The following is a 21085-nucleotide window of genomic DNA, read 5'->3' as shown; positions in this document are numbered from 1 at the left end:
CTTGCTAAATTCACCGAACCCTGCGAGGACTGACGTAACATGGCCAACCCACGCCGGTATGCCATGTGCACCGTGCACATGTAGAGGTGCTCGTTTGGCCGCGTTTGGCCTGGGCCCATATACGAGTTCACCCACGGCAACCTGCAAGCCTCCATTTCATTCCTTGCCATTGCCGACCGCCACCGCTCTCGATCCTGGTGCAGCCCCGTATGGGCTCTCATGCCGGTGACAGGGGAGTACTGTTAGCCCGTTGTCTCTGATCTCTGCCGAGCGGAGTGATCCAAGACAACTGTACCTAAGGATCGTCGTCGTCGCCGTCGCCCTCGTCGCCGTCCTCTAGTACATATACCGGGACATCCACTGGCCACTGGTCGACTGTCCCCCGTCTTTTTTCGTCTCCACAACTCGCTCTGCCATGCCGACGTTGCGCGAGTTTCTGGAGCGCGGCCTGTGGACCATTGACATTGCCGAGCCACAGGAGGTGCTGCCCTACGACCACCCGCGGTACATGCCTGAACCGCCCAACATTGCGCGCCCACCCTCGGCGCAAGCGATCAAGGTCCTCGAGGCGACACCCCAGCGACGGTTTGTGATCAACATTGACGTCGACCAGGTCAAGGCGCTCTCGGACCAGCTGGAATCACACCTCAAGCTGGACATGCCCGTGCCCAGCGAGGTCGTCACGGCGCACGCCAACGCCGAGGCGTCGTCGCAGTGTCTCGCGCCGCTCCACCAGACCAACTGCCACAGCGCCGTGTCGCACGCGTACGGCGTGGTCAACAGCATCGTCGCCGACACGTATCTGCGCAAAGACCCGGGCGAGGCACACCTCTGGTCCATGTGGAACATGGAAAACGACTCGACGTACCTCGCCTCGGGCCTCGCGGGCAACCCGACGTCGAGGACGGGTATCGCCGACGCGGCATGCATCATGAACCGTGGCTCGACGTATGGTGCTAGAGGCCTGGTCGTCTGCAAGCTCGCGAGCCAGCTGACCCCCGAAGAGCGCGCGTCCAGGCTCGTGGGCTTTGCCAAGACGCTGTCCTCGGCGGACGGCATGCAGATCTACCTGTCGAGCGCGACCGACCAGGTCCGCTGTTGGAACTCTATGGTCGTGAACCGGCAGGCCAAGTTCTGGGCCGACCTCATGACAGAGGTGAGTAACACAGACGGGACGGTGGGCCGCTTTTGTGGATCCTGGTGGCGGCGCTGAGCCCGTCGATCGCATCCACCTCCGTGCTCCGTGTCCGTCATCCGCTCGTCCATGATCCATGGCCCTGACGCCAACCACAGATGTGGGAGATGATGCACATCTACCGCTGCGATTCGATTCTCTTCACGTCGTGGAACCGCGCGGGTCTTCTGCGCCGTTCCGGCGTACAGAACATTACGTTCGCGCCCGTCACGGGCGCCGGGTGTCCCGACACGGCGGCGTCTGTCAACATGCTCCAGGCGCTGCTCGCCATGGCGCTGTGCCGCCTGCAAGACCCCGTGGGCCGGTGGACGGATTTCGACGGCGGCGTCCCAGCCAAGATCCCGCGGCCGCCAAAGGTGCCCGTCGAGCAGACCGAGTCGCTGCCGCCCACGCTTCCAGTAGACATTTACGGCATGGAGCGCGCGCAGTGCGTCGAGGCGCACATGTTCCAGACGTACCCGGACGACGACGACGCGCTCCTCTCCTTCCTCTCGGGGCCCGACGACGGCCATGTCCTGCACCTCGGGGCGCTGGTCACCAACGAGGGGCCCGTGGCCATCCACCGCGTCGTCGACACGACGCTGGCGTCGGGCCCCGAACGCTTCGTTGCCAAAGTGGTCAAGCTCGGCAACATTCCCATCCACGACTCAAAGTCGATGGTGTCGCGCGCCGCCACGCGGGCCAGGATGATCAACGAGGCCAACCTGTTCTGCGGGCCGCTGGCACACTTGCAAGGGACGGTGGTGACGCGCTTCCACGGCCTCTTTGAGGGATACTATGGCCCCGACCGCGCGCCGCTCATGATCATGCTCCTGGAAGACGTCGGGAGCCAGGTGGCCACGTTCAACTCGGAGGTGGACAAGAAGACGGCGTGAGTGCCACAGCAGCCCACAGGACCCACACTGCCACACACACCCTGCTGACCCGTTTCTTCTTCTTCTTTTTTCTTCAGCCTCCGCATCATCCCGCTGTACCAGGCCCTCTTTGACGCCCACGTCGTGCACGGCGACATGGGCGTGCACCATATCATGCTGCGGCCGTGCGACGACTCGCTGCGCATCGTGTCGTTCATGGACTCGTGGACTGTCAACCCGCGCAAACCGCGCGAAATGGCAGACCTGCTCGACGCCATGCGCTCGGTCTATCGCGAGTGGGACCTCGACGTGCCCGAGCACTTGCAACACATCCGGCCGCCATGGGAGCTGCCGGAGGACGAGGACGACGAGGTCGACGAGGTGCACGCAGAGGCGGAGGCAGAGATACCGGACCTGGTGAATGGCCTGGAAACAACGTCCATCGCGTCGTCGCCGGCCACGACCCCGCACCACGAGCACCAAGTACACCACCTAGACGGCACAGATCTCGGCGTCGGTCTCGACGTCGGTCTCGGTCTCGGCCTGGGTCTCGGCGTCAAGGGCTTCTCCCTGGGCTCCTCTGTCCACGGCATCGCAGCGAACGGGTATGCCGCCGAGGACGCCGACGCCGCACAGGTCATGTACCAGGCGCCAACACCAAAGATGGGCGCGACGCCCACGCTCGACGCCGCCGCGCTAGACGCCACGCCCAAGGTGCGCGCGAGTGCGAGGATGGGCGGGTCGCCCATGAGCCCCGCAACGCCGGTGATGCGGCCCGAGGTCAACCAGTGTTTGGCGGGGATGTGAGTCGGGAGGCGAGAGGTGCGGGCTCTGAGAGGGGGGAGGTGGGTCGTCGTACAGCATTCATCATATTTCTTTTTAGCCATTTTTTTCGGGACCAGTTGTCTGTACGTTGTCCATTTTGAGGGTGTCTTGTCGCATGCACATGCTTAGTCATTGTCCATTGGGCAGGTGTCAAGTCATCACAGTCTCACTGACAGCGTCCGTCTCGGTCAGTAGTGCGTCACGTCCCCACCCCCGCCCTCTGCGCCGTCCTCGCTCTCGCTTCTAATCCTAACGGTCGCATTTACTACAAACAAACTAAATCGCGGCCATGACGAGCTCCGTGGCCTCCTGCTGCTCGGCACGCACAGACAGCTCGAGGGTGACACCCGCCCCGGGCGAATACGTCATACGGCAGCGGGTGAGCACCTTGCCGCCGCCGCCAGCGACCATGCCGCTGAGGTTGAGGGTGTGCACCGACTGGGACGAGGGCGACTCTGTGCCGCCCAGGGGCTCCATGCCGAGCACCTCGATGAGCGACTTGCACGCGTCGCGCAGCGACTCGGAGGACGAGAGCGCAAACGTCTCGGTCTCGGACGGCGCCGACGCGAGCTTGTCCCACTCGGTCGCAAACGTGACGTATGTGGGCGTAATGTAGTCGCCGGCGGTGATGTCGAGGTCCTCGACCTGGTACTCGTCGTCGTAGCCCTCCTCCTCGGGCTGGCCCGACGTAGGGTCGACCTCCTTGGAGACAAACTTGAGGGTACACGAGAAAGTAGGGGTGGGGAAGGAGGCAGGGTCGTCGCGGGTGAACGAGACGTAGATGGGGGCAGTGCCGCTCTGGGTGGTGAGGCTCGGGAGGGGGATGATAAAGTCCTCGGTGAGACCGCAGTCCTCCGAGGGAGTCATGATCACCGACACCTGCTCGAGAACAGTGTCCGGAATGGTGTTGGACACGTTGAACTGGACCACGACGTGCTCCTTGAAGATGTGCTTGACGGCCGAGACGGCGTACTCGGTCTCGGGCTCGGTAAGCTCGACGGGCTTGGCAGTCGACTTGAGAACGGGGCCGTAGCTGGCAAGCTCGGGGATCTCTGCCAGCTGGGCAGCGTACGACGACTGGGCCTCGATAGCGTGAGCGTGGGCGACAACAGCGGGCTCGGGGGCAGCCGACGACGACGCGATGGTCTCGAGAGCAGATGGCCTCGATGACATCTCAGCCTGGGCCTGCTCCCTGCTAATCTTGGGAACCGAGGTGACGTCAAACGGCTGGGCGTGCTCGGCGTCGTCCTTGATGTACGAGACGAGCTGAGACTCGAGGGCGGCAAGAGAAAAGGTAGCCTCCTCGCGAACATAGGCGTCGGCAAGCTGCTTGTCGTCCAGGACACGGATGTAAAGGGCCGCACGGTCACGGACCTCGTCGTCAACGTCGTCGAGACACCTGCGGAGGAGCACACCGATGCTCTTGATGACGTGCTGGTCCTCGACCGACACACCAAACTTGGCAAGCGAGCTGACGGCGGCCGCGCGAACGACGGCGTTTTCAAGCACAACACGGTTGTAGATGTAGCGAATGTACTTGGTAGGGTTGCGAGTCTTGGGACCCTCAATGCCGAGCAGGTGGAGAATGCGCACCGAGAGCTTGGTAAACTCGCAGTCCTCGATAAACTCGCACAGGTGGGCGAGCGCAGCGTCACGCGAGTCGCCAATGTACTTGATCATGTCAAAGATGGCCTCGACAACGGCCTGCTTAAAGTCGTAACCACCCTCGTCGCGGAGAACGCCCGAGAGGAACGACAGCATGACAGCCTGCTTCGAGGGGAACTTCAGGCAGAGCGAGCGGATGGCGTCGACGACAATAATCTTAAACTCGTCGGTAATGTCGGTCATAAACGACGAAATCTGCTTCATCAAGCGGTCCACCGAAGCCTCGTTACCAGTCTTGAGCAACGTGGTAATGGCGTACGTGGCAATCGAGCGGTTCGAGTCGGTGATGAGGTTCTCCATGTCGAGGTTGCACGAGGTGACGGCCTCGGGGTGGGTCTGGGCGAGCTTGCTGAGCGTCTTGACGGCAGCAAACTTGAGCACAGGCTTGGGCGACGAAAGGAACAGCTGGAGAACGGCGACGGGGCGGTACAGGTCCTGCGAGGTGACGCTGCGCATGTCGCAGATGGCACGCGCGGCCTCAATGTTGACCATGTCCGACTTGTGACGCAGCAGACCCTCGAGGTACTCGTGCATCTGCCTCTGGACGTTGGGGTCCTCGTCCATGACCTTGCGGGCGAAGCGGATGAGCATACAGATGGCCATGGGGTTGCGGACGACAGTCGCCTGCTTGCCAGCACCAAACTGCTGGACCATCTTGGTGATGGCCATGCGGTCCTTTTCGCGCATGAGGTACAGCAGACCAAGGGCGTGGTACTGCATAATGTACGAGCTCGAGGCAGACGCCTGGTAGCCGTTCGAGCCGCCGCCAGAGATGTACGAGGCCGCAGCCGAAGGCATGTAGCTCGACGACGAGACAGCCTTGGCGTTGACAGCCTCCTGGGCCTCGTTGGCCCAGCGCTTGATGATCGGGGTAGCGATGGGGAAGAGGTGGTACGAGGAGACGAGCGACGCCGACGAGACGGAGGGCGAGCGGTCGACAAGCGCCGACTTGAAGAAGCGCTCAACAGACTGAATCGACTGGCCCTGCAGTAGCGTGTCAGTGTCGGCTGGGGCCACCCACAACATTGAATCAACCTACGTCAATGATACGGGCAAGGGCGCGGATCGCGTTCGGGCGGTAGACGACCTCGAGGTTGGGCTGCATGTCCTTCATGATCGACGACGTGACCATGAGAACGTCCTCGGCAATGAACGCCAGCTCCTTGATGACGAGGTACACCATCTGACGGAGCGCGACATCCTTGTGCTGGAAGAGCTTGGTGACGCCAAAGAACAGGTTGGTCGCCTCGTGCGTGGTAAACGTCTCACCGACGTAGAGGAGGTAGACGATGCGCGTCAGGAGCGCGCGGCATTTTCGGGGCGAGATGGGCGACTCGTTGAACACGCGCGCCTCCTGGAGGACGGTCGACTTGTCATGCAGGAACGCTAATGGGTTGTCAGCATCGAGGTCGGGTGCGCGCAGGTGGAGTTCGATCTGGAAGCCATGGTGGTCATCGTGGCCGTGGTGCTCGTCCTGGACATGCGGATGCCCCGGGGGGTGACCGCTACGTGTCCGCTGTGGCTGCGTGCGACGCAACCCTCCGTGGTGGTGTTGTGCGGCGTGGAGGAAGCGGAACATGCAGTCGCGCACGAGTCGGCGTGTCGGGCAAGAGAACAATGGGAGGAGGAGAGGAACAACGACTTACACATGCCGCCGCTCTCCTCGTCCTTCTTAAAGGACATGGCTGCGGGCGTTTCCGGGAATAAGCGGACCGGGGGGTCGTGAAGAGGGTGGGGTGGGGGGATAGTTGGAGGATGGCGATGAAGGCGTCTATGCTGTCGAGGAGACCAACTCTGTCCGCCAGCGGCCTGCCAGCACACCACGCTCCGAGCGCGTCAATGCCACGGCGGGCGTCTGAAGTGACGGGATCAAAATGGCGTCTATATGGGGGGAGCATACAATGACATACTGACGTAACACCGGCATAGTGTGTGGCACCTCGAACGGCGCGTTCAAATGCATATGGCTCTCTGATGTATACGTGTCGTCTCTACCGTCTCTTCCGTCTAGTACATGCCCCTCACACGGCCCACACCCAGGATGGGACCCACAGAGACCCAGTGCACGGGACCTCCACCCTCAACGGCCTCGCCACCCTCGCCACTGCTCACACCCCGAGCACTCGCCTCACGAGCCACGCGCACGACGCCGCGCGACTCAAAGGCAGAGACTTCCTCATCCTGCGTACCGACCGTGACGTGGAGGTTGGCCTCAACCTCGTGGGGAAGAACAAGGGGGACAGCCGACTCGCGCTGCTCGCCCACCGCGCCGTCCACGACGGCTGCCGTGTCTGGACGAGGGCGGATACCAGCCACGACGAGCGCCATGACGCGGTCATCCCACACGACGTGGGTCACGTCAAAGTCGTACATGGGGGACATGCGGGCCTCTGCCAACGCCTTGCACGTGTTCCACGCCACAGTCTGAGGGCCGGGGGGTGCTCCCTCCTCTGCAGCCTCCTTCTCAGCTTCGACGTTCTTCTCGTGCGAGAGCGTTACGTGCGGCTTGAGAGTGACACGGCCCTTTTCTCTCAATGCGGCGACAAAGGCGCGCGCCGAGTCGGCCGCCTCTTGCGGCATGGGAGATGCGAGCGCCTCGTCGACGACAACGTTGATGTCAATCTCGGGGGCCAGGCCAAAGTACCGCACGGGCTTGCCAACACGGGCGAGGCCATGGAACGGGGTAGTGGTTTGGTAGCCCTGGGCAGAGGCAAGGGCGTCATCGATCGCCTGCTCGGTGGGCATGGCGAGGCCCAGAATGTCGACAAGGCCCGACACAACAGTGCCGAGGGCCGCTCGTGGCTCGTCCTCGACGCTGACAATGATCTGCTTGTCAAAGATGGTGGGGTCGGGAGTGGTGAAGTGGTGGAGGAAGGACGAGACGACAGCCTCGTGCTCGGCGTCCACGGTCGCGTCTGGTCGCAAGGTCTGGTGGTTCTCGCCACGACCAACAATACGCTCGGAACACAGTCGCAAGAGACGGTGGTATGGCCTCTGGTCAATGTCCCAGGTGATACCGACAAGCCGGACGTTGTAGGGCTTGAGTGTCTTTTGGAAAGCCTTCTCCTCTTGCAGACCAGAGAGCTCGTCATAATGCTTCTGGATGTGGTTGTTGCGGTCGGCGTAGACAACGTCAGTCGACTTGAAGCAGTCCACAATGTTCTTCTTAAACGTGGGTGCAGTCTTCTTGGAGAGAACGTCGTCGCTCTGCGTGTGCGCAAAGCCAAAGAGCTTGTTCAGAGCAATACCAATGGTGGTCTTGCCACATCCTGGGACAGCGACAGGAACGAGGATCCACTTCTTGGGCAAGCTGGCCCTCTCGGCATCGCGGGTGGCCTTGTCCTTTTCGGCCTGTACGGTCGCTCCGGCCTTCCACTTGCCGGCCTTGGCCAGTTCCCACGTTGCCTTGCCTTCACCGTCGACATAGGCGAGGAAGCGCTCACGCACACGCACGACACCGCGGTCAAAGTTGTCGAACAGGGACGGCTCCTCCTTGAGCATACGTCCGCACCACTCGGCATACACGCCAACCTCGGGACGGCGGGTCTTTGCGCGCACCTTCTTCCAGATCTCAGCCTCGCGGACCGGAGTCAAGTCCGGGGTCGAAATGAGAGGGAGGAGAGCGCGGGTGGTCTCACGGAACTGGCGGTAAAGGAGGTAGGGCTCGTCAAACTTGACCTTGAAGAAGAAGGGCGCACCAGGACGGTAAGGCGGGCGAGTGGCCTCCTCGCCCTCGACGGCACGCACCGTGGAGCGAACCACAAAGCCCTCAATCATGTCACCCTCCCACGAACCAGTCTTGGCGAGCTCGTCGGTAAACGCCTTGACCTCGGCGACAGAGTTGAGAGTGACGTGCTTGGTCATGATGAAACCGAACTCGTTGGCAAAGTCGGCCACCTCCTCGGGGGTCTTGGTGCCAAAGTGGGGCGTGTTGTAGTTGAGGCCGTGCAGATGGAGACCGGTCCAGTAGTCTGGGGTCGCGATAACGTGCTCCTCAAACGAGTCGTCACAGAGCTGTTGGGTTAGAACCAGTTCAGCTGCGCCAGGCACCCACCTCGAGAACCGCGGTAACATTCTCATTCCAGAGGCGCTGAGCGAGCTCCTCGGAAGTCTTGCCGCTTGCCTCAAGAGTCCTAGCCACCCACTCGCGCCCAACGGCAGCGTGGGTCTTGGACTCGCTCTCCTCCTTGGCATCCTCGGCCTTCTCCTTCTTCTGCTCCTTGTCGAGCTTGACCTCCTTGAGGGCATTTGCCACGCCGTCGGCAGTGGCCTCTGCCTCAATGGTGGTGCCGAGCGAGTGCTTGGATGCCACCACTAGTTGTGTAGGTGACAAGGCCGCAATCATGATGAGACAGCCGTTCGACTTGAGCGTCAAGTGGTACGGCGCCTGCGAGTGCGTCTCAATCGCGGCCCACTTGGAACTGGTCAGCGCTGCCTGCCGTTAAACGTAACCAGAACGTACGCTAGTCCATGCCATCTCGTCCGTGTTGAAAAACTTGTCATAACCCCTGGCAACGATCCGCTCCTCGATGGCGGTACCGGCGGGGAACGTCTCGAGGGCAGCCTTTGGCACCTGGTCCGCGGGGCGAGTGACGTGCTCTGTGAAGAGACCGCGTGCGAGAGTGGGGAACCCGTTGTCCTTTTTAAAGTACATGTGTTCTGTCATCTTCCAGCTGGTTATACGGCGATCGTGGGCTGTGGGATCCTTGGGGGCATAAAGGGAAGCCGGGTAGATGTGGACCGACGAGCGAGTGGCCTTTGGGTTGGCGATTTTGAGGGCGCGCAGAGCTCCGAGGAGGTCTGGCACCGCTGCGGGGTACTTGTCCATGGTGGGCGATGAACTGCTGCTGCCGTCCTTGAGGTCCGTCGAGGACATTTAGGGTGGCAAAATCAAGTTATTATATGTAAAGGACGTAGCGATGGGTGAACGCACTGTGAAGTTGTTAAGTTGGGAGGCGACTCGAATCTTGGCTGGTGAAACCTGACCTATGTGGGGTAAAATGCGGGGGAGAGCAGGGAGATTAGCATTAGGCCCGCCTTCTGTTGTAATATGGACCTTCGATTAGGCTTGCTGAAGTGTGGTTGCATTTGAAAATGGGGGCTGTGGGTGTTAATAGATGGACGCTCGCACTTACGTCAGGCTCTCGCTAGCTGACGACGGTAGAGTGCCAGAACCCACAGCCCAGCCAGCCGACCGCTCCAAGTGTGTGAGAGTCGCGCGAGAGAGACCCATTCGGTCATCACATCGCCATCCCTCTCGTCTGTGCGGTTTGAGTGTGTCGTCACCCCCCAAAACACAGAAGGTTCTCTCTCACTCTCTGTGTGTCTCTCACTCTCACTCTCTCGCTCGCACCCCCCCTCTTCTTCCCATTCCTTCCTTCCTCGCCTTCCTCCCCCCCCTCTCCCACACACCCACCCACACCCCCAGCACCCACACCACCCACCGGTCCTCACCTTTCTCTACCTCCCTTCCACCCATATGCCCTCCTCGACCATCTCCTCGCCACCCTACTCCGGCACTCTCGAGCTTGCTTAAAGCCCGGCCGATACAACCACCTACCCTCCCCTCTCCGCACGACAGCCCCCTCAACAACCCAGTGCAATCGCCTCTCCATGGATCGCACAGGCAACACCAACTCTTCCCATCATCATCTATCACAAGACCCTGTTCAATCAAGTCAACCTGTAGTAGACTCCAACACCATTACGAGCGCCCCCGCCCCCGCCCCCGCACACCAATCCACCACCACCACCACAACTGCCGCCATTACCTCACCTTCCACTTCCACTTCTCATCAGCCCCGTACGCGTACCTCTCACAAGCACGACGCCGCCGCCACCAGCTCCAGCTCCACCGCGAACGCTCCTGCTTCCTCCGACACGCGTGTGATCCCCGCCGTTTCTTCCTCCGTCGCGCCCGCGCCCCGTCGTTCGGCTCGTCTTTCTACCACCACCGCCACCACCGCGCACTCTACCGAGCGCGACCAGCCCGTGACCAGCACGAGTACTAGCAAGAAGGGAAAGGACAAGGCCGTCGACGAGACGCCTGCGACTTCCAGTTCCAGCAAGAAGTGAGTGTCTCCATTGTCTCCAAGACCCCCACCCCCTGCTGGTTGCTGTGTGTCAACGCGCACTCGCGCACGCTGGGCGTAGTAGGGCTCATACCCATGCGAACTTGCCAAGAGGGTCGGTTGCGCGCCCCATGCGCCGTGTGCGCTGTGCCGGGCCTCTTTCACTGCCGCTCGTCATGCTCACACCTCTTCCCCGTAGGGCACGGTCCTCTGTTTCCTCCCCCGCTCGTCGCCGACACGACTCCTCCCACCGACCGTAAGGGAAAGAAGCGCGCAGTCCGCGAGCCTACTCCGTCCAACTCCGATCCCACCGCCGAGGTCGAACCGTCGCCCAAGCGCGCCAAGAAGACTCCAGCGTACGAGCTCCGGTCAAAGGGAGAAGGATCGAGCAAGGGCAAGGTCAAAGCACCCGCCCCGAGCAAGAAGCCCAAGAGCATGCCCAAGAAGGCCGTCACGTACGTCTACCACGGTATCATGGTCAATTCAGTACTGACCCCACGCCGCAGCCCCAAATCCAAGAAGGGCGGTCCATCTGGCTCCACTGACCGTTCCAAGAAGGGCGACGCTTGTGAGTCAATCTCCGCCAACGGCAAAGAACAGCGATCAGTGGTACTGATGCCACGCGCAGCGGCGAGACAGCTGATTGACGACCACATGGACGAGGACGAGTCCCAGTGGGCCGAGTCTGGTGGATCTCACGCAGCCGGACACCTCGACGAAGACCACTACCACGAAGATGAGGACATGGACAACTCCGACCACGATGACGAAGACGACGAGGATGACGATGGCCTAGGTTTCCCCGGCAGGGGTGGTACGTCCGCCTACGACCGCCTGGCGCGTCTCGCCGACGGTGCCATGTTTGATGAAGCGACGGCAGCTGCCATTTTTGGCGGCGACTTCCGTGGCTTTGGCGGTATCATGTCTGGTTTGTCCAACAGGTTCAAGCGTCTCAAGGCCGACCTTCGCTCGCCCAAGGCTGCCACTCGTCTCAACTCGCTGCGCGAGTGCAGTGACCTCCTCCTCGTCAGCAACGAGGACACCCTCGGCGCGGCCTTTTCGTCGTCGTCATTTGCCACCGAATTCATTGCCATCCTCGGTGGCAAGCCCAACATTGACCACAACAGCGATGACGACGAGGACATGGGCGGTGCCGACGACATGGACGAGGACGCACAGCTTGCGGCTGCCCTGGCCATGAGCACTGGCGGCGCCTTCCCCGGCAACGACCAGCAAGAGATGGAGGCCCAGCTTTTGGCGTGCCGGTGCCTTGCACACCTCATGGAGGCCCTCCCGGGTTCTGGACACACTCTTGTCCATCTCGGTGCTGTTCCAGTGCTGTGCTCCAAGCTCAACGAGATCTCTTACATCGAGCTTGCGGAACAGACTCTGAGCACCATGGAGAAGATTTCCGCCGAATACCCAGCTGCCATCGTCCGCGAAGGAGGGCTCGCTGCCCTTCTCAACTTCCTGCCGTTCTTCTCGACCAATGTCCAGCGCACTGCTGTCACGGCTGCGGCCAACTGCTGTCGCAACATCTCGAGCGAGCACTTTGCCATGATTCGCGACGTCTTCCCCATCCTCCGCGATGTCCTCACCCAGGCCGACCAACGTCTGGTCGAGCAGGCTACCCTTGCTGTCGTGCGCACTCTCGAGGCGTACCGCCACAATGCCTCTCACCTCGAAGGCCTTCTTGATTTACCGACCGTCGTTGCTATCAACGCACTGCTCATGCCCGCCGGTGGTTCACCACTCGTTTCCGATTCGACCTACACGCATCTCCTCAAGGCGCTCACCTCATCTGCACGCGCCTCGGCTGTGGTCACTGTTGCCCTTCTCGAAGCGGGCATGACGAGCACGGTCCACCACATTCTCACGGGTGTCCTTCCGTCGTCGCACGAGGCGGACGAGCAGGGCGGCGCCCCCGGTGGCCAGGGACTCGGCAGTGGTGTTGCCGACATGGCCATCATGCAAAACCTCGCTCACCGTCCCAAGGACCAGGTCGAGGAGGCTCTCGGTCTCATCTGCGAATTGCTTCCTCCCCTTCCGCGCGACGGCGTGTTCGACCACCGTGCGTACAGTGAGAAGAGCCTCGCCAAGATTATCAAGCGCGGCGGCCGCCCTGAGCGTTCGAGGCAGCGCAGCAGTGCCCGTGCTACAGGAGCTGGTGCCGCTGAAGGATCAGGATCGACATCCACCAGCCCCGGCACTCCCACGGAGGCTCCCTCGACCCCCGCCCTCGGTACTGCGTCGGCCACAATCGCCTCATACGCTGCCAAGTCGAAGCGTGACGCCGAGATCCAGGCCGAGCAGCGCCTTACGCTCCTCAAGTCCAAGACCGACTTGGTGTCCAAGTTCATGCGCGCACTCGTTCCTGTTCTCGTTGACGTTTATGCGGCTTCTGTCAGCCTCCGCGTCCGTACCAAGTCACTCACTGGTCTCGTCAAGGCTGCCGCCTTTGCCGAATCGGACGACCTTCAGCTCACCCTCACCTCTGTCCCGATGGCCAGCTTCCTCGGGACCATCATCTCCTCCAAGGACAACCCGACCTTTGTCTTGCATGCCCTCCAGCTGGTGGAGCTGCTCGCCACAAAGCTGCCAGATGTCTACCTCACTTCATTCATTCGCGAGGGTGTCGTGTTTGAGATCGAGTCGCTTGCCGGCGAGGAGCTCAGCACCAAGGCAAAGGAGGAGGCTGAAGCGGCGGCGGCAGCTGCTGTCGCCGCTGCGGCTGTGAAGACCGAGCCCGAGGAGGATAGCCCATCGACTCCCAAGGCTGGGCCCTCGGCCGGGCCCTCGACGCTCACCACACCTGCTCAAGAGACACCCAAGCCTCCTGTGCCAACCAGTGAAGTGCCCGGGATGCCCGGCGTGTTAGCGACTCTTCTTCAAACCAGCCCTGGCGCTGCCGGCGTGCCTCGCAAGACCACCACGACCGACCCGAACGATGCCAACATTGTCCGTGCGCGTGTCATTGGCGCCAAGCGTATATTCACGGTGGAAGGCAACCAGCAAAACGAGGCTACTGACATCCTCGAAGAGCTCGGCGGTCTTGTCAAGCGTCTTTGTCTCCCCGAGGCCACCGAGGCCGAGTTGCGCGACACCCTGCGCATCATCACTGCCCAATTTTCCTCTGTTGGCCAGGCGCTTTCCAGCTTTGAGCTTTTGAAGAGTGGTCTCGTGGAAGGTCTGCTCGAGTATGTCGACGTCGACGGCACCGTGTCGCCCAGTGAGCGCCGTGCCATCTTCTACGAGACGTTCTCGGACACTGCCCTCGCCTCGCCATCGCCTCTCACCATGCTCGTCAAGCGTCTGCACGAGTCGCTTGGTCGTCTCGAGACCTTCGAGGTTGAGACTGCGTTCAACGGCATTGGCGGTTCAGCTGCCAGCTCTCTCGCGCGTTCAATGCGCATCCGTCTGCTCGCCGAGGAAGGCTCCGACATCCCCAAGCAGATCAGCTCGCTCAGCGTCACTATTCAAGCCATTGCGCCAGTGCAGGCGCTTCACGACTACCTTCGTCCTCGTATTGCCGACCCGTCGTACCTCAGTGGTGGATCGACTTTGCAGAGCATGTTTGCTGCCTACGCAGTTAGCCGCAACGCTGCTGGCGGTGGCGGCTCGTCTACCTCTCGACTCCTTGCCGCGCTCGCCGCAGGTGCTGGAGGTAACCCAGGTGCCTTTGGGGCACCGGCCAATCCAGCGGCCGCGTCGTCTGCAGGTGCCACCACTGGTTCTGCGGCTGCCGACGAGGCCGCCACAGGCGAGAGCAAGAAGGAAGACAAGCCTCAGCGTCGTCGTAGCGCCCGTCTGAGCGGCATTCCTCCGACTGAAGGAGCCGAGGGTGAATCGACCGAGGCTGCGACCGAGACTGCCGCCGCCGGCACTGGCTCGACCGAGACTGTACCACCTCCTCCCGCTGCTCTGGGCACCAGCCCTGATGCCAGCCTGCTTCCCCAGGTCCCGGTCGGCATGGACTTTGACGACGACTACTCGGAGGAAGAGTACGATGCCGAGGTGTTTGAGGAAGAAATGGAGGAGGAGCTTGCGCGCCCGACCGAGAAGGTGGTGAGCATGTCAATGGCTCCTGACGGCTCGCGTGTTGAGGCCAAGACTCCCGATGGCACTCGCATCGCCACCCCCAACCAGGGAGCGTCGGGCTCCAACGCGGCCTTGACGACCCCCGCTGCCCCACGCACTGGCTCATACGCGGGCGCTGTCAAGACGGTACCCGTTGACTGGCACCTTGAATTCTCCATCAATGGCCAGGTGCTCAGCAACGAAGACACGATCTACGGTGCGGTCCACCGGCTCACCAAGAACTCGCCAAACTCGGCCAACGTCTTCAACCTCCCCGTCACCTTCAAGTTCCGCAAGGTCGACGGTCCTGCGCCTGCGAAGGCTCCTCTGGATGCCCCTTCCCCGGCCTCCACGACCAGTGCGGCCTTCCCTGACGTCCTGGAGCCCACGTCTCCAGTGTCCATGATCCTCCGCCTGCTGCGCGTCGTGCACAACCTGAGTGCCGATGCCAACGACGTCACTGGCCGTCCTGACGAAAAGCTCTTTGTCAACAACAAGCTCACGGCCAAGCTCACCCGACAGCTCGAGGAGACAATGATCCTCGCCAGCGGCTGCCTCCCCGAGTGGGCCAGCGAGCTTCCCAAGCACTTTTCGTTCTTGTTCCCCTTTGAGACGCGCTACGCCTTCCTCCGCTCGACGTCGTTTGGCTACGGTCGCCTCATCGCCTTGTGGCAGGCCTCGCAGCCTCGTAACAGCAACAGCAACCGCCGCGACGACAGCCTGTCGCACCTTGGGCGCCTTGTGCGCCAAAAGGTGCGCATCTCGCGTGCCCAGCTGCTCGAGTCGTGTGCCAAGGTGCTCGAGCTGTACGGCACGTCCAACGGCATCCTCGAGGTCGAGTACTTTGACGAGATTGGTACGGGCTTGGGTCCTACCCTCGAGTTTTACGCACTCGCCTCCAAGGAGTTTGCCCGCCGCTCGCTCAAGCTGTGGCGTGACGAGGATGAGTCCAAGGAGGGACCCTACGCCTTCCACCCACACGGCTTGTTCCCCGCACCCGCTCTCGTCAACGAGCCGTCCAAGGACACGCCTGGCTCGCGCCTGTCGTATTTCAAGACACTCGGTCTGTTTGTCGGCCGCGCTCTTCTCGACTCGCGTATTATCGACGTCAACATGAACACTGTTTTCATCAAGCGTCTCCTTGGCAAGCCCGTCAAGAAGAACATTGCAACGCTCAAGCTCGTGGACATGACCCTCGCGCGCTCGCTCGAGCGTCTCCAGTCATACCTCGAGTCACGCAAGGAGATTGAAGCCATGGTGTCGCTACCCCCATCTAGCCGCCGCGCCAAGCTCGCCGCTCTTACCATTGGAGGTGCCAAGCTCCAGGACCTGTCGCTCGACTTTACCCTCCCCGGCTATGACATTGAGCTCAAGCTCGGTGGCCGTCTCTTTGATGTCGATGACTCCAACCTCGAAGAGTACCTCGAGCTTGTTCTCGACAAGACCCTCGGCTCGGGTATCACACAGCAGGTCAAGGCCTTCCAAGAGGGCTTCTCGATGATCTTCCCCGTCCAGGACCTCCAGATCTTCTCTCCCGAGGAGCTCGGTCTTCTTTGCGGCAACACCGACGAGGACTGGTCCAAAGAAAGTGAGTACAGCTAGAACAAAGTGGCTGCTAACTGTCAGCTCTTGAGCAGTCTATCAAGGCCGACCACGGCTACAACGCCGACAGCCGGACGGTCAAGAACCTCATTGAGATCATGTCCAGCTACGACCTTGAGGAGCGCCGCCAGTTTCTCCAGTTTATCACTGGTGCACCCAAGCTCCCCATTGGCGGCTTCCGTAACGGTCTTACCCCGCCCTTCACTGTCGTGCGCAAGCCTCACGAGCCGCCTATCAAGGCCGACCAGATGCTTCCCAGTGTGAGCTTGACAATGTACTCCACTCGAACCTCAGCTGACATGTCCAGGTCATGACTTGCGCGTTATACCTCAAGCTGCCCGACTACTCGACCATCGAGACGCTACGCAGCCAGCTCAACCGCGCTATCGTCGACGGCAGCGGCTCATTCCACCTCAGTTAAGCGGCTCACCACGGTTTTGGCGGGACACCTTTTACACATGCTCCTGTGACTAGTTTATAGCATCCCATCCCTCCCACCCACCCACCCTCCCAGTCCCCTCCCCACGTCCCCCATACAATAGGTATGACTCGGCATGACAACCACTGTATCCTGAAACCCGAGCGAGCACCATTCGTTGCAGCGGCCTCCCTCCCCTTGGACAGAAAAACTAAAAATGACATAACGGCTAGAACCAAAAAAGAAAGAAAAATGATACCCTAGACACGACTAACCAACTAGTGTTGCTGGAACTGACCCAGTCCGACTCCCTGCATGTTCTGGAACTGCTGCCCACTCAACCCTTGTTGAGCGGCAAACAGCCCGAGCGCACTCTGCTGCGCGGCCGTGGTCGACCCGGCAGCACCGCCCATCCCCATAGATCCGAGGTTACCCATGTTGCCGCCCATGGTGTTATTGTTATTACTGGCGTTGCCGACCGCGGCGGCATTGCCGTTGTTGTTATTGTTGTTACCGCCGCCTTGCTGGGCAGCCTGCTGTTGGAACTGCTGCAAGTTTGCAAACTGGCCCAGCTGGAGTCCCGCCAGCGCACCTGCGTTGGCGCCGCCTTGGTTGAAGTTGTTCAGCGCAGACATGTTGACGCCCATGTTGCCCATGTTGCCCATGTTCATGTTGGACAGGTTGGCCATGTTGACCCCAGACATGCCGGACACGTGGGCGAGGTTGATGCCGCCGACGTTTTGCGCGTTGGCGTTGCCGGCGTTCAAGTTGCCCATGTTGTTGAACTGGAAGTTGCCAAGGTTCAGACCCGCGTTGTTGTTGGCCTGTTGCTGCACGGGCTGCTGCTGTTGGCCGGCCTGCTGTTGCTGTTGCTGCTGTTGAGCCTGCTGTTGAGCCTGCTGCTGGGCTTGCTGCTGGGCTTGCTGTTGCGCTTGCTGAGCCTGCTGCTGGGCTTGTTGTTGCTGGGCTTGCTGCTGCTTGTTTGCATTGGCCGCCACCATAGCCGCCGCCGCAACCTGCTGCTGCTTCTGCCGTTCCTTTGCCGCGCTCATGAACGCAATGAGCTGGTCGCGCGGGATCGAGTTCGGGTCGAACGTGTCAGGAACAGACAGGTTGGCCTCGCGCAGGAGACGAATGATGCCCAGTCGCTGCTGGGGGGTGAAGCTGATACCGGGGCCGGACCCGTTGGCAGCTTGCGGCTGGGACGGCTGCTGCGTTTGCTGCTGGATGTTTTGCTGCGGCTGTTGTTGCTGCGGCTGCTGAACCTGCTGGTTTTGCTGCTGAGCCTGCGCCTGCTGGGCCTGCTGCATCTGGAGTTGACGGAGCTGCAGCTGCTGGATCGTCTGCACGTTCGGCTGGCTGTTGGCGTTGGCAAACTGCTGCAGGGTTGATGGCTGGATCTGGGAGTTGGAAGGCAACCGAGCCTGTTGCTGCTGCTGAGGAGTCGAGAGCTGTGGAGTCTGGCCCTGCGGCGTTGGCATGTGCGGTGTGCTCGCGACGTTCTGCGACGGTGTGCGCGTATGACCCTTCGGAGTCCCCTGTTGCTGACCCTGCTGCTGCTGCTGCTGCTGTTGTTGTTGTTGAGCCTGCAACTGTTGATTCTGTTGCTGGTTCTGCTGACCCTGCTGCTGTTGCTGGAGGGCCTGGTGCAGCTGCGCCTGCTGTAGCAAGTTGGGCGAGATGCTATTCTGCAGGTTCCCGGCAAACTGGTTGGCCCCGCCATTGATGGGGAGGGGCGTCGCCCTGGGCTGGTTGGCCTGCGGGGTGGGCTGCTGCGGTGCAGCTTGGCCGGCAGCGGCTGCAGCGCTCTGGTTGGGAAAGTTGAATGGCACCTTCAAGCAAATGACACCAAGCAAGCGATAGATCTTGTCGGTAGACGGACTGGGCTGGTTGGACGAAATGAGGAGTATGCCGCAACCAGGAGGGCCAAAGCGGACAAACGCGCAGAGACTCTTGGAGCCGAGCGTTGTCGTCAGATACATCATCTTGCTCTTGGCATCGCTGTCCACGGGCGTGGGCGTAGTGAAGAGCACGCATGGCGCCTGGTTTTGCTTGACGTAGTTTTGCAGCTCGTTCATGTTCATCTGGCTCATGCCGGACATTTCGAGGTCTGCCATTTGTCAGCGATAAAGTGTCCGTGCGTGGGTGCAGAGACACGTACTGGGTGGCCACAGGTTGGTCTGCAGCACTGCCGGGTTCATCTGCATGCTCAACAACATGCAGTCAACAGGAATGACCCCTGGAGTTGTTAGCTGACGCCCTCTTGTCTGACAACTACTCACATTTTTGCGGTGTGTTGTCTGCGGAGCGCATTGTCCAGCTGATAGTGCCGGTCCACACCTTGGTTGGGTTGGGTCGGCCGGGACCGTTGGCGGGCACAGCGGTATTTGCCGCCGCGGTCCCGGTGTTGTTCTGCTGCGATGCGAGCTGGGCCTGGCGTTGCTGCTGCTGCTGTAGCAACAGTTGTTGTTGCTGTTGCTGTAGCTGCTGGGCGGTCGTCTGGCCACCCTGCTGGGCAGCCTGCTGCTGCTGGGCCTGGTTCTGTTGGTTCTGGCCATTGTTGGCAGCGTTCTGAGCGGCCTGCGCTTGTGCGCGCTGTTGCAGGGCGGCAAGGAATTGCTGCTGCTGCTGGAGGTTGGTCCCCGAAGCGCCACCCGCATTGGACAGAGCGGCGGTGGCCTGTGCGACAGTGTTGAGCGACGACTTGTTCTGGTTGGCCTGGAGCTGCATGAGGCTGCCGAGCTGCTGCATCGCCTTGGTTCGGAGACTCGGATCGTCGCTCCGGACGTTGGCGACAAGCTGAGCCATAATGTTGGGGTCCAGTTTCCCGGATTGGAGCAGCTGAGCCAATACGTTGTAGTTGGCGGCACCTCCTGGACCAGCCGCTTGGGCTGCCTGGGCCATCTTTTGGGACATGGCTTGCTTTTGAGCAAGCTGGTACTTGAGTTGCGCGTCGGATGGTGTGTTGTCTTGAGCCATGGTGGATGCAGGCCCGCCCTTGAGCAGCTCGGAAGGGGCCGTACCAGCCTGGGTTCCTGCTGGTGACGTGGTGGCTTGGGAGTCAGGTCAGGTGAAATAGGGGTGGATGGGGGGTTAATGGGTGATTGGGCAACTCACACTTGATGGCCAAGCCGGTGAGATACACGTCGGCGTCTGGTGGCAATGGAAACCACGGTTCGTCTTGCCCTTCTCCTGAGGCTGTACTCTGCGGCAAGGTTAGCAGTCTGGCGCACCTGTGGGATGGTGGCTTACGGTCTGGCACATGTTCTTCAAGCGCTCGGCGCTGGCCGACCCGTCCCGACCCAACTGCGCTGCGGTCCGGCTCGGCTCAGAGGCGACGATAACACACGAGCAGGCCACATCTTTGGCCTTGCACCGAGCGCCGATGGTATCCCAATCGACATTGTCATAGGCGGCACTGGAATCGTCACGCGCCCATGGTCGAGATCCACGCGAGTCGCCGTCTATGGCCGCCAGGGAAGCCTTCTCGGTGAATACCATGAGATGAGACTGCTGGTGCGAGTCGGGCGGCGTCAAGCCGTTTTGCCTGTAGAGCATCGCCAACATGGGCAGGGCCATTGGTGGGGAGAGGGACTGGAGTGCGCCAGGAGGTGCGACGGATCCATGCAGGGCGTTGTGATCCAGGAGCTTTGTTGTCAGTCAACAAAAGGTCGTCACCGGCGATCCGAAACAACTCACCTCGATGCCCGCGACCAGCCCGCCGAGGAAATGGTCACTCGGGCCGGGTTCGGACGACGAGATTGACAGTCCGGCGCCGTCCTCGATGTCCCAAATGTCGGACAGTATCGAACCAGGCTTGGGTTTGCTTGACGCCCCATGAGGGGTAAAACGCCCAACCAGGGATGGCAGAGATGTAAGAAACGCGGAGGGGTGACGGAAGTCCTGCTTGTATGGCGGGATGATGGAGTGCAGTGCGCGTGGGTTTGGGTACGGAGCGTCCTGGGCGGTGATGACGAGGCCGATCCGGAGCTGTGGAGGGAGCAAGCAGTCAGCACATGACCGTTCGGTGCATCGCAAACGCTGCCGGGGTTGCGGACAGTGATCAGGTAGGAGGCTCGGAAGCCGTGGGGGTGGTACGTACTGCAGCTTCTCCGCCAGACCTCTCCATCAAACGGAGGACTAGACGATGCACAACGCCATTGGTCTCAATGAGCTCAACAAAGCGCTCGCGAGTGAGCCCCGAATCAAAGACCAAAGTGGCCTGGTGAACCACTGGCGGCGGCGAGGTCGACGATGAGGCCTCTGGCTGCAGTCCATCCATTTTGGCGTGAGGGGCCGGAGGAGTGCCGGTGGAAAGGAGGCCCTTGGTGATAAAAGTTGGACGGTTAAGCACTGCGCCGGATGTGATGGTGGGTGA

At 61.2% G+C, this 21085-nt stretch overlaps 5 protein-coding genes across 5 annotated transcripts; 2 read left to right on the top strand and 3 right to left on the bottom strand.

Annotated features, from left to right (window-relative positions):
- Window positions 1-415: 415 nt before the first annotated feature.
- EHS24_006315 (uncharacterized protein) lies at window positions 416-2856 on the top strand (the record flags this gene model as incomplete). Its single annotated transcript, XM_028621785.1, has 3 exons — window positions 416-1156; window positions 1294-2066; window positions 2148-2856. The coding sequence occupies 3 exons, from the start codon at window positions 416-418 to the stop codon at window positions 2854-2856; spliced, it is 2223 nt and encodes a 740-aa protein (XP_028478237.1).
- Window positions 2857-3150: 294 nt separating this feature from the next.
- SEC21 (coatomer subunit gamma) lies at window positions 3151-6222 on the bottom strand (the record flags this gene model as incomplete). Its single annotated transcript, XM_028621784.1, has 3 exons — window positions 3151-5523; window positions 5579-5925; window positions 6186-6222. The coding sequence occupies 3 exons, from the start codon at window positions 6220-6222 to the stop codon at window positions 3151-3153; spliced, it is 2757 nt and encodes a 918-aa protein (XP_028478236.1).
- A 324-nt stretch (window positions 6223-6546) lies between these two features.
- EHS24_006313 (uncharacterized protein) lies at window positions 6547-9415 on the bottom strand (the record flags this gene model as incomplete). Its single annotated transcript, XM_028621783.1, has 3 exons — window positions 6547-8553; window positions 8594-8953; window positions 9002-9415. 3 exons carry the CDS (start codon window positions 9413-9415, stop codon window positions 6547-6549), a joined length of 2781 nt encoding a protein of 926 aa, XP_028478235.1.
- Window positions 9416-10152: 737 nt separating this feature from the next.
- UFD4 (Ubiquitin fusion degradation protein 4) lies at window positions 10153-16710 on the top strand (the record flags this gene model as incomplete). Its single annotated transcript, XM_028621782.1, has 7 exons — window positions 10153-10610; window positions 10693-10748; window positions 10810-11065; window positions 11117-11178; window positions 11239-16275; window positions 16314-16549; window positions 16597-16710. The coding sequence occupies 7 exons, from the start codon at window positions 10153-10155 to the stop codon at window positions 16708-16710; spliced, it is 6219 nt and encodes a 2072-aa protein (XP_028478234.1).
- A 275-nt stretch (window positions 16711-16985) lies between these two features.
- Window positions 16986-20989, bottom strand: EHS24_006311 (uncharacterized protein; the record flags this gene model as incomplete). Its single annotated transcript, XM_028621781.1, has 7 exons — window positions 16986-18817; window positions 18869-18946; window positions 18990-19760; window positions 19825-19912; window positions 19960-20355; window positions 20407-20697; window positions 20810-20989. 7 exons carry the CDS (start codon window positions 20987-20989, stop codon window positions 16986-16988), a joined length of 3636 nt encoding a protein of 1211 aa, XP_028478233.1.
- Window positions 20990-21085: the final 96 nt, after the last annotated feature.

This window comes from Apiotrichum porosum (genome assembly GCF_003942205.1).
Source record: "Apiotrichum porosum strain DSM 27194 chromosome Unknown scaffold_3, whole genome shotgun sequence".
In the NCBI taxonomy this organism is placed as follows: Eukaryota; Fungi; Basidiomycota; class Tremellomycetes; order Trichosporonales; family Trichosporonaceae; genus Apiotrichum; species Apiotrichum porosum.
This window is presented reverse-complemented; position numbering and strand designations above follow the sequence as displayed.